General features: G+C 40.3%; 1 protein-coding gene across 1 annotated transcript in view; it reads left to right on the top strand.

Moving 5' to 3' along the window:
• Window positions 1–9,450, top strand: part of gramd4a (GRAM domain containing 4a) — a 78,503-nt gene extending 69,053 nt beyond the window's left edge. The window contains exons 15-19 of the mRNA XM_016291802.1: window positions 5,411–5,555; window positions 5,716–5,809; window positions 5,981–6,071; window positions 7,323–7,391; window positions 7,709–9,450. Of these exons, the coding sequence (XP_016147288.1) occupies window positions 5,411–5,555; window positions 5,716–5,809; window positions 5,981–6,071; window positions 7,323–7,391; window positions 7,709–7,807 (498 nt within the window). The 3' untranslated portion in view covers window positions 7,808–9,450. The remainder of the gene's footprint in view (window positions 1–5,410; window positions 5,556–5,715; window positions 5,810–5,980; window positions 6,072–7,322; window positions 7,392–7,708) is intronic.
• Window positions 9,451–17,909: the final 8,459 nt, after the last annotated feature.

Here is a 17,909-nt window from a genome sequence, read left to right as displayed (position 1 = left end):
TAGCCGCCCCACCTGTCCAGGCCCCCGCCAAACCTGGTGGCAAGTGGAAGACCACGAAGCCCCTGTGATGGGCGACCCAGAGATGGAGAGAGCTGCTCTTTGGGAGGTGGTGAACGCACCACTCCCTCCCCCGGAAGAGGGCCGGGCGGAAAATCCCAAAATCTCGACAAAAGAACAATTTCCTCTATCTCTGGGTCTCAAGAGGGCACGGAGAGTTGTGGACAGTCCAAAGCCGGATCCCACTCATCCTCCTCTGTCACCAGCGGGCAGCAGTGGGCGGTTCGAGAGAGCTGGCAAAGGCCCTACTCACGCACCCTCTGCCCAACCTTGGAACCAGGTAAGTGTTGCACCACACATTCAGACCCCACTTCGTCAGCCCATGTCAGCCCACGAGCTGCCTGAGCTGGGTCCCTGCGTTCCACCTTGATGCTCCACTGCGGGTACGTCAATGGTTCCACTGGTCCCGCTTGTACGGTAACTGGAAGCCTGGCTAGCGCTGCCCAGCCTTCGGACCATCAGATTTGGCTATGCGATTCAGTTCACCCCCCCCAAGTTCAGGGGCATCCACTTCACTGTGAAGGCAGCTGATTCTCATGTCTTGCATGCGGAGATCGCAGTCCTGCTGGCGAAGGACGCTGCAGAGCTAGTCCCTCCAGCCGATATGAAGACAGGGTTTTACAGCACCTACATCCTTGTACCCAAGAAAGGCATTGGGTTACAACCGATCTTGGACCTGTGTCTTGAACTGGGCCCTTCACAGTCTGCTTTCAAGATGCTAATGCAGAAATGCATCTTTGGGTGCATCCGTCCCCGAGATTGGTTTGCAGTGATCGACCTGAAGGACGCCTACTTTCATGTCTCAATCCTTCCACGCCACAGACCATTTCTGCGATTCGTGTTCGAAGGATGGGCATATCAGTACAAGGTCCTGCCCTTCGGGCTGTCCCCCCATGTTGTCATGGAAGTTGCATAGGGGCCTCTTGTTCCCCTGAGAGAGCAGGGTGCTCACATCCTCAATGATCCTCGCATCTCGATGATTGGCTCATACTAGCACAGTCTCGGGATCAGTTTTGTGAGCACAGGGACTTGGTGCTCAGTCACCTCAGCCTGTTGGGCCTTCGGGTCAACTGGGAAAAGAGCAAACTCTCCCAGACGCAGAGGATCTCTTTTCTGCATATGGCATCTGCTGCGGCAGTCACGCTGCTGGGACTGCTTCATATGAGAACACTTCAGCACTGGCTTCATGGCCAAGTCCCGAGATGGCACTCACCGGGTCCAAGTCACACCGGCCTGGCGCCAAACCTTCAACCCGTGGTCAGACCTCACATTTCTTCGGGCAGGAGTACCCCTAGAACAGGCCTCGAGGGATGCTGTGGTACACACAGATGCCTCCACCACCGGCTGGGGTGCCACGTATAATGGGCAAACAGTCTCGGGGGTGTGGACTGCAACTGCAGTGGCATATCAATTGCCTAGAGTTGTTAGCAGTGCACCTTGCCTTGAACCATCTCAAAGGATGCTTACAAGACAAGCACGTACTGGTCCGTACGGACAACACTTCGACCGTTGCGTACATCAACCGACAAGGTGGTCTGTGCTCCTGTCGTATGTCGCAACTTGCCCGCCACCTCTTCCTTTGGAGTCAGAAGCATCTGAGGTCACTTCGTGCCATTCACATTCTGCGTCTGCTCAACCATGTGGCCAATGAGCTTTCACGAGCTTCGCTTCCAGGAGAATGGAGACTCTAACCCCAGAGGGTCCAGCTGATTTGGAGACGTTTCGGAGTCACTCAGGTAGACCTGTTTGCCTCTCCAGAAACCTCTCACTGCCAGCTGTTCTACTCCCTGGCCGAGGGAAAACTCGGCACGGATGCACTGGCACACACCTGGCCTCGGTGCCTACGCAAATATGCATTTACCCCAGTGAGCCTTTTCGCTCAGACACTGTACAAAGTCAGGGAGGACGAGGAGCAGGTCGCCCTACTGGCCAACTGCGACTCGGATGCTCCTCGTGACAGCCAATCCCTGGCAGATTCCTCTAAGGAAGGATCTACTGACTCAGAGACGGGGCACCCTGTGGCTCGAAGCACTACAGCAGGTCCCATTTGAGCCTTTTCAGTCAGTCTAGCTTAAGTTTCTTTCAATAAAGACTCTGCTCCTGGTTGCATTGGCCTCCATCAAGAGGGTAGGGGACCTGCACGCATTTTCGGTCAATGAATCGTGCCTAGAGTTTGGGCCGGCTGACTCCCAGGTAACACTGAGGCCCCGGCATGGCTATGTGCCCAAGGTTCCTACTACTCCCTTCGGGAATCAGGGGGTGAACCTGCAAGCACTGCCCCCAGAGGAGGCAGACCCAGCCTTAGCTTTGCTTTGCTTTGCTTTAAGATTGTACGTGGACCGGACATGGTTGCATTGGCCTCCATCAAGAGGGTAGGGGACCTGCACGCATTTTCGGTCAATGAATCGTGCCTAGAGTTTGGGCCGGCTGACTCCCAGGTAACACTGAGGCCCCGGCATGGCTATGTGCCCAAGGTTCCTACTACTCCCTTCGGGAATCAGGGGGTGAACCTGTAAGCACTGCCCCCAGAGGAGGCAGACCCAGCCTTAGCTTTGCTTTGCTTTGCTTTAAGATTGTACGTGGACCGGACCCAAAGCTTCAGAACCTCAGAACAGCTCTTTGTTTGTTATGGAGGCAGGCAGAAGGGAAATGCCGTCTAGAAGCACAGGATGGCCCACTGGATAGTGGATGCCATCACCCTGGCTTATCAAGCACAAGGTGTGCCCTGCCCGCTCAGAAAGTACAACTAGAAGTGTTGCATCCTTCTGGGTGCTGGCTCATGGCGCCTCATTGACAGACATTTGTAGAGCTGCGGGCTGGGCAACCCCCAACTTCTACTCAAACGGGTAGAAGCACCGAGAGGCCTCAGTTTAGTGTCAGCTTGATAAGACCCCTCCAGAGAGTCCGTACTGTAGACCCTGTCGAGCTCCTCCATCCCCTCGGCAGCCAGACATGGTGAAATATCTGGTGTCATGTCCTCACTCGATGAATCCTTGAGAACTGGTAGAGGGCTGGGTTTCATATGTAGAGACCTAAGCAGATCTCATATGTGTAAAGTCCACGGTATAGGTACCACCGCTGAGCAGCCGGGTCACTGGCTCGGCTCTTCAGTGAAAACCTGAGTATTCGGTGCATCTGCTGCCTATTTATACTCGCGCTGCGATCAGCGGAAGCTGGATGCAATAATCACATGCCAATGTGCATTGGCTCGTTTAGTTTACACTCGCTCAGAAAGTACAACTAGAAGTGTTGCATCCTTCTGGGTGCTGGCTCATGGCGCCTCATTGACAGACATTTGTAGAGCTGCGGGCTGGGCAACCCCCAACTTCTACTCAAACGGGTAGAAGCACCGAGAGGCCTCAGTTTAGTGTCAGCTTGATAAGACCCCTCCAGAGAGTCCGTACTGTAGACCCTGTCGAGCTCCTCCATCCCCTCGGCAGCCAGACATGGTGAAATATCCGGTGTCATGTCCTCACTCTATGAATCCTTGAGAACTGGTAGAGGGCTGGGTTTCATATGTAGAGACCTAAGCAGATCTCATATGTGTAAAGTCCACGGTATAGGTACCACCGCTGAGCAGCCGGGTCACTGGCTCGGCTCTTCAGTGAAAACCGTGTCGCTATGGGAAAAGTCCTTTTTTCTCCAATACTGAAGCCTTTTTTAATAAAGCAGTGTAACTGCATGGCCATTGGTTCATGCAGTCAAAATAAAAATTAACCAATGGAGAGTCAGCGGAGCTGCATGAGCCTATGGCCACAAAGCCCGCAAGAGCCCGAATATGGGCGGGGCCATCTGACTTATGTAGAGACCTAAGCAGATCTCATATGTGTAAAGTCCACGGTATAGGTACCACCGCTGAGCAGCCGGGTCACTGGCTCGGCTCTTCAGTGAAAACCTGAGTATTCGGTGCATCTGCTGCCTATTTATACTCGCGCTGCGATCAGCGGAAGCTGGATGCAATAATCACATGCCAATGTGCATTGGCTCGTTTAGTTTACACTCGAAGTAGATTGGTCTCCCTGGCAAGATTCCCAATTTGTCCGTCACTGATGTGACGTCTCCGTTCCCTCCTTCAGGGAATGAGGGTTACAATACGTAACCGAGACGCTCCCTGAGAGGTAGGAGTACTGTGTCGCTATGGGAAAAGTCCTTTTTTCTCCAATACTGAAGCCTTTTTTAATAAAGCAGTGTAACTGCATGGCCATTGGTTCATGCAGTCCAAATAAAAATTAACCAATGGAGAGTCAGCGGAGCTGCATGAGCCTATGGCCACAAAGCCCGCAAGAGCCCGAATATGGGCGGGGCCATCTGACTATATAAGCGGGCATTCTGGATCATAGGATCCTCAGATTACTTCGACTGAAGCGACGACACTGAGTCGTGCAGCTCCATAGCATGGCTAGCAACGCAGAACTAGTTTCCGTATCTCAGGGAACCGAGGTTATGTTTGGTGAACTTCCCTTTGGCACCCAAGGGGCTCAGAGGGACAAATATAATAGGGTAAGCCCTTCATGTGGCAAACGGGCTAAACTCACAGAGGTCACGCCCGGCCTGGGTAATCGTTCCATAAAAAACTTGTACAGCCTCGGCACTTAGGGAGGTCCGAGAGCGTACAAGAAGTAAAGCAATTTTAGCAAGTTTAAGCGTGTTATGGCCAAACCCTACTCAGAGCTAATCCCACCTTCTGGCAGGTGCGTGCCAAATAGGCAGGGACATCCAGGTTGTAAAACCTAGCAGCTCAAAGGGAGGGAAGGGGAACAACCCTTATCCAGGAACTCTTGGAAGAAGGACAATATAAACGATATGTCACAGGAAACTGGGTCTTTGCCACGGGCTGTACACCAGGAGGAGAAGACCGACCATTTATGGGCATAGAGACATCTCATCACTCATATAGTGAGGGAAATCCACCTGCGATCCAAACGGAGAGGTTAGGCTACTCATGGACTGAATATGCGCTCTGCAGTAATAACGTGATCAGTGCCTATGGTTCACGCTGATAGCTGTTCCAGGGCAGTTTTTTAGTTCTCATCTCCATAAACATATATAGCAATAGAGCTAATACAGTGGCTGAAATCTGTTTATCCTTCGGTTCCTCCTGCTTTCCCATCTTCATAGAGAACGCGCTTTGGAAAGAAGGTGGAAATGGCGCAGTCACAATTTCCACACATTTTTAGATGCTGGGAGCAGGGAAATCTATTTAGAGCACCTTATTGTAGCAATTAAAATATCGATACTTGGCGCCAGATATCGATTCTCGTATCGCATGGAGGACAACGATATATTGCCACATCGATATATTGTCCCACCCCTATAATATATATATGTTAACATCCCTCCTTTTTATGTTTAGATCCAGCCGGTGGTATCACGGAGTAGTTTAGCTACCATCCCGGCCGGAGTGACCCGAGAGGAAGAGAGTGGCCGTTCCCACAGCACAAAGAAAGGAGCATTCCATGAGATCTTCAACCTACCTGAGAATGAGAGACCTCTGCCCGGTGAGACCTCGCTACTTGTCTTATGAGACTTTGCATCCCTAATGAAAAAAAGTACTTGAAAAAAGGAAAGTGACTTAAGTTGAACACGCCTAACAGATTTTTACTCACTTCTCTTTCCTTTCTGTACAAGGGAGTGATTTAGTGGTGTCTTCTCTTGCAGTATGTGAGAATGGTTGGAGATGCTGTCTGATAAACAGAGATAGGAAAATTCCAACTGACTACATTCGCAATGGGATGCTCTATGTCACTGAGAAGTAAGAAACATTTGCTCATTATCTAAATTGTTGAGCAAAGCAAGATGCTGGCAACACTTTTCACTCTTTTTCATGCTGTTATGTATAGTTTCACACATTTGTACATCAACAACATTTGATGTACATTAATGCAGTAGCAGTATAATTACAATTGGTTGTCCATCCAAACAGCTACCTGTGTTTTGAGAGCTCCAGCTCAAGATCAGGGTCTTCAAAGAAGAACAAAGTCATCAAACTGGTGGACATCACAGACATCCAGAAGGTATGTGCAAGTGTTGTTATCGTTAACTAAAATTAAAAACAGCTAAAAATAATTTTCGGTCATTGAAATAAAACTTACGCTCAAAAATCGCTCAATAAATTAAATATGTTTAAAACTAATAAAATGAATAAAACTATTAAACACTTAATTAATAAAACTAATAAAAATATCAAAATCACATACATTTAAAACTAAAAAAATATTAATAAATAAAGATAATATTTGTAATATGTATTCCACATGATGTCTAGTGGGCAGGTGTTCTTGTTCAGGAAAAGCAATAGCTTTGTTCAATTATTTTTTTTTACTTTATGAACCTTTGACCATTTATTATTCACTCACTTATTGCAAAAGAGCACTATGCCTTTGTGTCATACAGCAGGTGTACAGTAGGTGGCAGCAGTGCATCACGGGCTGCACACAGACCTGCATGTAAAGAGCATTTTGATGAAATATACATACATTTTTGGAATTTCTAAATTATAAATTTACGTTTATGCATTTTTACATTTTATTACATTTTACATTTATGCATTTGCTTTTTATCCACACACACACAAAATCACATTTGATCAGTTCTTGCTTTCCCTGGGAATCATTACCTTGGTGTTGCTAGCACCATGCTCTATTGTTTGAACTACAGAAAGGCTCATTATAATTTTATACAATTATATATATATATATATATTGCAGCTGGAATACACTGGTTGTCTTTTGCTCAGATTTGCAGTTTGGAGCAACAAAATCTGCACTTTCGACAACTAGTGTCAAACATGTCCAGACTGAAAACCAGCCTAAATTTGTGTAGTGTTCCAACATTCTGTCATCATTTACTCACCCTCATGTTATTCCGAACCTGTACGAGTTTCTATCTTCTGTTGAACACAATAGAAGACATTTTGGTAACTTATCAGTTGATGGTAGCCATGGACTTTCATAGTGTGGAAAAAATCACTATGGCATTTCAGTGGCTACTGTCAGCTGTTTGGTTACCAACGTTTTTCTAAATATCTTCTGTTCTCAACAGAAGGAGAAACTACAGGTTTGGAACAACTTGAGGGTGAGTAAATGATGACAGAACAATGTCAAACTCCAATCTGAATGGCTGGTGTTCCATAATTTCCCTGATGGTGAAGTTGATCCAAATTAACATTTTGTTACCATAATATTTAATATATCATGTTAAATATATATTGAAAAAAAGTTTTTTATACTACTCTTACAGTAACTCTTGGCTTTCTTTTTCCACAGTACAAAGTTTTATCAGTTCTGCCTGGGTCTGGAATGGGCATTTCTATTGCCACTCCGTCAACACAGAAGGTAGTCAAGTCAAATTTATTTGTATAGCACTTTTCACAATACACATATTCAAAGCTGCTTTACAGAAAATCATGATGTTAGTGTTTATAACATCTTAATATATTCATGCCTTATAGACACATTTAGCAGATTAGAGCCGGACGATAATATAGTTTACATTTTACAATGATATAAGCAATCAAGCAGTTGAGTTATGTTATATAGTATATATTATATTGTGGGTGTATTGAACGTATGCTGATAAAGTTAAATTAAACTAATTATGCTGTCTATCTTGTTGCTTTAATTAAGTGAATCGCTTCATCTTGTTCTCACAGCCACTGGTCTTTGGTGCCATGATACACAGAGACGAGGCCTTTGAGACAATTTTTACCCAGTACATGAAGATCATGACCACAGCCAACCCTGAGACGTAACTCACCGTTTATCCTTCTGGAGGATATCTCATTTGGAGACCAGTGTTTCCTGTCTAATGAACTTTAAATGACTGTAATTTGTACGATTGTGGGCATCTGATATGACTAGCAGGAGATTCGGTGAGCTGACATTCCAGCGAGGGTTTCTGCATCTCAAAGCAGAGACTTTTCCAACCTGAGGGATGCGGGTGGCCTCTCGTCATGTGACAGTGACCTTTTTGGCTTTTTAAAGAAAAGCACACTAATCGGTGTACAGATTTGTGTTTTGTACTCGTCTCTCAGTGATTCAGATTTCATCTCTGGTTTTATCCAGGAAGATGTTACAGGAAGGTTTTGTTAAGGAAGCCGATCACACAGTACGGTCTTTTAACATTTTAGACACTGCATAAAAAAGTCTTAATCAGTATTTTTGTTTAAAAGACAATTTACCACACTTTGTTAGGTTAAACAAATCAAAAGATAAGATATGTTTCTCTGAAACCAAGTAATTTCCTTCTCAATTAAATTTGCCTAATTTTGATATTTTATACTGGAAAATAAGACAAAAATACTGATTAATATGAAATGTAATTTTGCAGTAATTGCATTATAAGGCGTGTTCACACTTATAGTGTTTTGCAGCGACAAATTGACAGGAAGTTAATAATTTTTAATCAGATTTTGAGCAATTTGAGGCAACATAAAGTTATAGTTCAAATTTAATAATTTGTACTAGTAGTCAGCTGGGGGAAAAAAAACCCAGAAAAAAAACCCTACTTTTTTTTTTTATTATTATTTATTCAGGTCCGTTATAAAGTTAAACTCTGTCATTTTGCAGCGGTCACTGTTCGAGTTGCCAGAAATCGAAAACTTTCAGTGAAAATGAATGTAAATGAACTTTGTCACTGCAAATCACTATCAGTGCAAATGACCTTTAAGACTGATAAACAAAGCCTTTTTTTAGCGTGTTTACATTGTTGCTGTGTGCGCAAAACACACTTAAAACTCACTTAAATCTCTCCTCTCAGCGAAGTGTGCTTCATGTGTTTTTAGCAGAATATCTTCCCAAATTGAACTTTGGGAAAGTGTCGTTTCAAATGATTTAAAATGCCTTTCTTCTAAATTGTAATGTCATAATGCCGTAGCAGTCAGCAGATTCATTTCTCATTTATTGATTTGCTTATCTTTGATTACGCTAATTAGATATGAAGGGTGTGAAACTCAGAAACGAACATTTGGTTGCACTTTATTTTGCAGTAGTTTACTTATATTTGTGTACTTACACAAGAAAGTACTGAATAATATAAGGTAACTACTTGGACTTAATATGGGTTAAATTTAGGTTTAGGGTTAGTACCTAGTTACTTATAGTAAGGACATAGTACATACATGCACAGTAGAACTGTAAAATAAAGTGCTACTGAACATTTTTACCAAGTATTTCATGTATGTATGGCTTACAGACGAGCAGCAGTTACTTGTTAATGTTTTGTCACGTTAAACTGTTACTAAATGAAGTTAAATTCAGTACAGAAAGTCTTCATTCACGCATTCACAAAGCGACAATCTTTACGCTATTTAGAGCAATCTTTGGTTGAATCTCACTGAGAAATATCCAGATCATATTTGACCACAAAATCGAAAGAATGCATAGTTACGACAATTGAAAAAAATAATAATAAATGCTTGACCTTCAGTCATAAATGATTTCAGAACTGCTATGTATAAACTATTGAAAAAACATCCTTTGGCACAAAGCAGCAGCACATCTTAGCTGTAGTGGTAAAAACAATCCAGTGGCCAATAGCCTGCAATGTTGCGATTTAACATTTTTTCCATCTTGGAATATAAGAGAAATCTAAATGAAGGAATTGTACATTATTTATAGTGGGCCACACTTTTTGTTTGTCTACCCTAAACAGAAGAGCTTTGCACAGATACACTATAACATTAATAGTTCATTTAAATGTTTAAAACAGTAACGTTCAGGGTCACAGTTGTATCTAAGACATTCCAAAGATCACCATTTTATGAGAAAATACTGTTCATACTTTGTCTTCTCATACATCTTTTAGTTTACTCACACACAAGAGGGACTGTTGAATGTTGCTCAGCTCCCAAAGATGAATCAGTGTATTTTACCAAAGGCCCTTTAGAGCTTTTGGAAGTCTCCCACACGCTGGCTGATGTTTTGGATTGCACTAATGAAGCACAGAAGGAATCGGGAAACTAATAGTTTTGCCAAATGTTGTTATCTTTAACTGCCCTTCTTTAACATTGTCTGTCTCAAATTGATGTTTACACAGGCTGGGTGTAAATCCAGACCAGTTTGATCCCTGCTAAACAGCCCAGCCCAGGGGTGTGAAAACTGGAATATCTTTTTTTTTTTCCCTTCCTTAAAGATCACCATTTTATGAGAAAATACTGTTCATACTTTGTCTTCTCATACATCTTTTAGTTTACTCACACACAAGAGGGACTGTTGAATGTTGCTCAGCTCCCAAAGATGAATCAGTGTATTTTACCAAAGGCCCTTTAGAGCTTTTGGAAGTCTCCCACACGCTGGCTGATGTTTTGGATTGCACTAATGAAGCACAGAAGGAATCGGGAAACTAATAGTTTTGCCAAATGTTGTTATCTTTAACTGCCCTTCTTTAACATTGTCTGTCTCACATTGATGTTTACACAGGCTGGGTGTAAATCCAGACCAGTTTGATCCCTGCTAAACAGCCCAGCCCAGGGGTGTGAAAACTGGAATATCTTTTTTTTTTCCCTTCCTCTTTTTTTCTTCTCCATCTCCTCATGGTTTGGGATACAAATGCTTTTAGAAAATGTGTCAGCTCTAAGAAATTAATTACATTTAAATTAATACAATGCATGAGTGAACATGCATAGCTCATATTTCATTCAAATGAGAAAGAAAGAAAAAATTATATTTTGCAGATTTCCTGAAATTCTTTGTTCAAAAAACAACTGTTGTCCAGTAAAGGTTTTGAAGTACTGTATTTATACATCATGGTTGCATTGTACTGCCTTACATTTATGCTGATTTTAATTTTAAGTTTTAGTTTAAAGTTTTAACTTTTTATGCAAAATATAATTTCTTTCTTATTTTAATTTAGTGGTGGAATATGACAGACTTGTTCACGACGTTCACACACACAATATACATTTTAAAAGGAACAGTTTACATAAAAACGCTGTGTTGGGCCGTTTAACTAAGCATCAGAAGTCATTGTGTATCTGGAGGTGCTCAAGTTGGCACTAGTTGATAAAGTATTTGTTAACTGTGTAAATGTTTGCTATTTTCATAATGTTTTCGCTGCAAAATAATATTTACAGAGTTCATCTGACAGATGTGAATTGTTGTTATTATTTGTTAGCTGTTTTTCTGGCTGTCTGAAGACAAATGATTTATATACAAAAGTACAATAATATAAGAAAAGTTATGTTCTGATTTGAATAGAACAATGTATATTGTTAAATCATAATGTGTTGTACACTTTTTTTAATTTAAGTAAATTAATGCATTGTTTAGACTTATGTGTGTCTGTTGATTTTTTTACATTTGATTTGGTAATGGTTTTTGGCACATTTTACTTCAAATTCACATATTTGGGTGAACCTACCCTTTAAGAGTTTTGACCAGCTGCCGCAAGAAGTCATTGTGTATCTGGAGGTGCTCAAGTTGGCACTAGTTGATAAAGTATTTGTTAACTGTGTAAATGTTTGCTATTTTCATAATGTTTTCGCTGCAAAATAATATTTACAGAGTTCATCTGACAGATGTGAATTGTTGTTATTATTTGTTAGCTGTTTTTCTGGCTGTCTGAAGACAAATGATTTATATACAAAAGTACAATAATATAAGAAAAGTTATGTTCTGATTTGAATAGAACAATGTATATTGTTAAATCATAATGTGTTGTACACTTTTTTTAATTTAAGTAAATGAATGCATTGTTTAGACTTATGTGTGTCTGTTGATTTTTTTTACATTTGATTTGGTAATGGTTTTTGGCACATTTTACTTCAAATTCACATATTTGGGTGAACCTACCCTTTAAGAGTTTTGACCAGCTGCCGCCACTAGATAGCACTGGGGTAACGGGCTTGAAGACGCCAGGATAGACATGTAGAGAAATACCTGTAAATCACATAATACGACTGTATGAAGCAATACATACTTTTATTATGGTAGTCTTAAAAGGCTCTGTGGAGCGTGTAATGCACATGACCACAAATGTTATTTCCAGCAGAGGTTCAAGTGGCTATTATTATTATTATCAAGTCCTAGCAGAGTCCTATTAATGTCCAAAAAGGTTCTCAGTGCTTGTGCTATGCATTTATGGAGAAATTTCCTTCCAATTTAAAACATTCTGGCTGTCATTCAGTCTGTATCTAAAAGTCTTCACAAGAACCTGGCACAGACATTCACATCTAGGCTGCATTCCAAGATGGAGAGCGACTAACTTTTATTATGTTTATTATCATGTTTAACTACATTATTGTTTTGCAAGTTTATTGTTCATTTCAGACAATGGGGGAAAGGATGAATGATTAAATTCTATTTTAAGAGTCAGTAGCAGTAACTGAAAATATTATGAAAACCATAATGAACGCTTGGCAGATTTTCTTTTGGAGAATGACTGTGTATAGTGACCATATTAAGCAATATATATATATAAATCTAAATTTAAAAAAAAAAAGTGATTCAGACTGCGATTTCTGCAATATAGAACAGAATTCAAAGCAGAATTTTTACAGACGAGCAATACTAATTTTCGTTAAAATATTTTAAAAAGCATGTTATTGCTAAAGGACTCCCAGCCAGGCCAAGCGGGTGTTTAACTGGTTCAACAGGGCGACCAGTTGGTTTATCAGCCTGACCAACTGAAAAATTGAAATTTCAACTTTATATATTTTAGCCTTTGCCTTAGATGTTATTGTTTTGCAAGTTTATTGTTCATTTCAGACAATGGGGGAAAGGATGAATGATTAAATTCTATTTTAAGAGTCAGTAGCACTAACTGAAAATATTATGAAAACCATAATGAACGCTTGGCAGATTTTCTTTTGGAGAATGACTGTGTATAGTGACCATATTAAGCAATATATATATATAAATCTAAATTTAAAAAAAAAAGTGATTCAGACTGCGATTTCTGCAATATAGAACAGAATTCAAAGCAGAATTTTTACAGACGAGCAATATTAATTTTCGTTAAAATATTTTAAAAAGCATGTTATTGCTAAAGGACTCCCAGCCAGGCCAAGCGGGTGTTTAACTGGTTCAACAGGGCGACCAGTTGGTTTATCAGCCTGACCAACTGAAAAATTGAAATTTCAACTTTATATATTTTAGCCTTTGCCTTAGATGCATTTCCAAGACTTCTAAAGATCAGCTTTTCTTTACTCGAGTATAAATATTTTTGTGGGCTTTTACTTTCCTGTCTTATAAAGAGAAAAATGATACTTTTACTTTGATAGATTTCCCCAGCAGGCCGGTTCCAGAATCAAATCAATGAGGGTGCTCTAGCCTTAATGTACATCTATTTTGACATTGTGTCCTGTCCATTTCTATGGTTATCACTATGTCAGTCATTGCAATTTGGAGAGTGAATCCTGCATGAGGATGTCACTTCTAAAGCTTTTGTAGTGCGTATGTGGTCATTGGTCATCTTAGCAGCATGGCTAACAAAACTGTTACACAAATTCTGAATGCATTATATATAGCTATGATATATAGGTATGTTATAAGCAATGAAGCTGTCTACACTGCACAATGAATCGCTGCGTCTGCACTTTGTTACAGTGAGATGGTTGCCGAGCGTGCAGAGCTCAGCACTGAACAAAAACTCCAGCCTCGGTTTGACCATTGCGTTCAAATATATATATGTCTGTGATTGGCTACATTGCTCAACGCTGCAAAACTCGTTGGAAATAGAAACCTGTGACAGCTCCTGAGCGCAAAAACCGAGGGCTTGTCCAAATACCCACACTTGCGATCTTTGCACTTGACCACTTGTCTACTTACAGTACAAGACATATTTCCCGTATTTGGCCCAAGTGTTCAAGTTGGTGTGAAGACCACAAGTGTTTGTAGAGGTTTTCATTACCCGATGGGACTCACTTATAGAGTTGAAAAATGCAAGTGTTTACAGAGCTTTATTTTGATTTTCAATGCAATACTTCAATACATTTTAAAATAAACATCTAAATGTCGGTTCAGTAGTCTCTATAACAGATGACACAATTTAGTAATTGTGGCGCTTCTAATTAAGTGACAAAAAGCAGTTTCAAATGTACAAAATAAACATACTTATCTTTACAATATGATGTTTGATGTTTTACTCCCCCATTATAGCTATGCAATATCTAATTATTAAAATTATTTAACTTACACTTGAAAGGTTTACGCAACATCTTGCGAGATCTCGGCAAAAAGTCTCACAATTTATTTCCAGAACATGATGTATGTTGGGATACACTTAGCATCAAACACCGCTCTGAAGTGTGGATTTAGAATGCGTTAAGGGCTCTGCGCTTTGGCATTTTTAAGACCTCGTGCACTTACTTTCTGTTGCATGCACTTGCTCTCAAGTGGCCAAGAATACAAGTGTGGGTATTTGGGTCCTGTCCAAATAGATTTGTGTTCCAAGATCTGAAGGGGGCATTTTTAGAATAATACTAAAAGGCTTTTTACTTGCTTAAAAAAAAAAAAAAAAAGCAAAGTCATGATGATAATTTAGAGGCCTTAGAAATATATGCTTCAAATATGATCCAGTAGGCTTAATGGTTAAGCATGTTTCTAATGAGTTAGTTTAACTTAAAAGTATATTTACTTTTACTTAAATATGACAAATTGGAATCGACCAAAGGAACAGACCAAATGTAAGTCCTTCTTCAATGAAAATTTGTGCTACCTCATGGCAGCTCTCGGATTATATGAATCAGTGATATTTAGTATCAATGGCAACATGGTGCAGAGCTTTTTTTGATTCACGAATAATGTTTCAGAACTTTTGTGGAATTCAAGATTTTCAGTGAATAATGACTCGAAACGTTCAAATGATGATGGAGGCCGAGTATTTTTGGCAAGCGTGGCCTCTATGTCGCTTTTGACAGGGTAGTTTGTAAATGGTGAGGAACATTTTGTGACGCTTCAGATCCATCATCATCTGATGGAGAGTAGACTATGATCAGAGGGTGTAGAGGAGAGGTCGAGGGATATGAGGGGAGAGAAAAGGACGTGACCGAGGGTTTGGGACATCTCTGGAGGCCAATAACGGGCACAAAGATTGATGCTGGGCTGTTGAATGATGTGGCAATCATCATCTATGTGGCAGAGGTGACCCTGCTATTGCATTAGGAGTCCATGCGATAGTCATTTGACAACTTATGAGTAACCCATATTTTTACGGACAAATGTTGAAAGTGGCAACAGCAGAGCAGGGACATGACCATAAGCAGTCACTCCGACTCAAACCGACTGCTACCTCTATGCTGGATAGAATATCCATAGGAACTTTATAGAAGAGCTGATGCACAATACTTAATGACACCTGATAAGATTTAAATGGCAGCTGGCAAATATCTAGATAAGAATCATACTAGTAATTGTATGACCCACCATGGCAACATATGCAAAAAGTTAATTAAAACACCTAAAATTATAAATGAAAGTGGAGTGAAAGTGATGTGACGTGTGCAAGTATGGTGTCCCATAGACGGAATTTGTGCTCTGCATTTAACCAATCCAAGTGCACACACACAGCAGTGAGTAGTGAACACACACACACACACACACACACACAGAGAGACAGACAGACAGAAAGAGACAGACAGACAGACAGACAGACAGACAGACAGACAGACAAACAGACAGAGCGACAGAGAGAGAGAGAGAGAGACAGACAGTAGCTAAAAAGTAACTAAGGCGAATGAAGCTTAACAGGACAGTATCTTTGTAAATAAATAATATCACCTGATAGTCTACAATCAAAGTATTTACACAAAAACATTGAGCATTTCAATTATGATGACTAAACATGAACATATACATTTACACATAATAGAAGTAATAAAAAAATAGTAAAAAGACAATAAAATAATAAAAAAGACAATCATTTTGATAAAATATACAATTTTTAAAAAGTCAAACAAAAATATGACCTGCTAATCCTGATTAAAAATGGATGAAAAGAGCAGAAAAGAACTAACTAACTTTACAAGGAGTTCTAGATGGTAAAGCATTATATAAAATGTGAACTGGAAAAAAAAGACTGAAGAACCTTTGAAGGGCCTATTGACAGAGACATGTAAAAGGCATCTACCAGACCCCTACAAGAAAGAAGAGAGAAAAAGAGAAGAAAATATACTCTGTGAAGCTGAGCAGAGACTGTGATGTTCAGTTCTGATCATCTGTTATGAAGTTATAGAAAACCTACTGTTATATATGTATATAATGTGTTATATATATATATGTGTGTGTGTGTGTGTGTACCTGGTTTCCTGGTTTCAAAGTTTCCTGCAAGGGGTAGGTTTAGGTGTAGGGTTGGTGTAGGGCAATAGCACATACAGTTTGTACAGTATAAAAACCATTACGCCTATGGAATGTCCCCATAAAACATGGAAACACAACATGTGTGTGTGTGTGTGTTGCCATTCAAACTAATTATTATTATTATTATTATTTACAGCATCCCCATACCCAAATATGCCAGCTTCCTGTATATGCAGTAATAGTAGGTCAGACAATAGTGTGGGTACTTTACTTTTACTGGCTGTACAGAAATAAATTAAAATGAAATGAAAAATGTGTCCACAAAATAAAAATAAAAAAGTGACAGCTGGCAAAAATGACCAAGTTGACCTACTGCTTCCAGTAGTGCGCATCCAGTGGAAACTTTAAAATCCCATGAAAGGATTGCCACTGGAGCTGAGCAGCCATCAGATTTGAAAAGAGTGATTCTATTCAAATGTAAATGCTATTGGTATTGGTGTCTAGAAAGTGTTTCCTAATTTGTTTATCAACACCAATGTAAATACTTTTCTTGATTTTTGTTAGTAAGTCATAATAAGTAAAAGAACATCCAGGTCAAAGGGGCAATGTCAAGGATAAAATTGTCTGGGTGATGCAACTGTCCTGATATGATGATGGGGGGGGAAAAAACACTTTATCAATGATAAGTTCTTCATGGATACTCTGAAAACACTCCCATTTTAGCATTAGCATGATGTGACACATCCCTGAGGGTCAGCAATAACACAAATGAAAGCCAGTAGGCTTGTCTATGGAACAGAATGATGGAAAAGATTATTCCTGTCCTGTCAAGTCTCAATGTACAATCATATATACTTTTCTTTTGATAACTGTCTTTTGATAATTACAGACATGATCAGGGATGCTTTTATCATACAATGATGCAACTCGCTGGATTCAAACCACGTTCGCCCAACAATAAATTGTAGAACGTTAATGATATCACACAGGTGACGGAATAATAACTTTTGCCAATTAATCAGTTCAAGATTGAATTAAGGCATAATGACAATAACTGGTATGAAATATATAACTGATAAGGCATCTGATCTACTTATGCTCTCCGTTGCTTTATTTCCAAATGTTTTAGTGCATTCAAGTCATGATGGAAAGATTATATTTATGAGTTGAATGCACATGAATGGCTCCACGAAGAGTGGGAAACCTGTAAGTTTCCAAGCTAGGGGTGTGTCAGTGAGAAAACATGACGGATGCAATGGATGCGGTGTCTGTAGCTGACAATAAACTGGGTTGATATGTATGAAATCACTATTTTATATACAATAAAACTAGCTAAATTGTGCATACATTAAAAACTATGATAGTACTGTACAATTATGATTTAAACTACAATTCAAATCACAGGTCAGTGGCTGTTCCAGCCACGCAACTTTGTTTGGGAATGTTCTTTTGAACTATGATGAACTTGCAGCCGTGATGGGCTAACACACTTTTGGGAAACTTTTTGGGAAGGTCAGTTCACCACACTTTTCCCTTTACCTTTACTTAATGTTAAATGTAATGTTTTTGATGAGGTTTGCATGATAATCTCTCTCTCTCTCTCTCTCTCTCTCTCTC

This window comes from Sinocyclocheilus grahami, unplaced genomic scaffold (assembly GCF_001515645.1).
Source record: "Sinocyclocheilus grahami isolate Dianchi unplaced genomic scaffold, SAMN03320097.WGS_v1.1 scaffold276.1, whole genome shotgun sequence".
NCBI classification, from domain to species: Eukaryota; Metazoa; Chordata; class Actinopteri; order Cypriniformes; family Cyprinidae; genus Sinocyclocheilus; species Sinocyclocheilus grahami.
The sequence above is the reverse complement of the archived record's forward strand: the minus strand, read 5'-3'. Positions and strand labels throughout refer to the sequence as shown.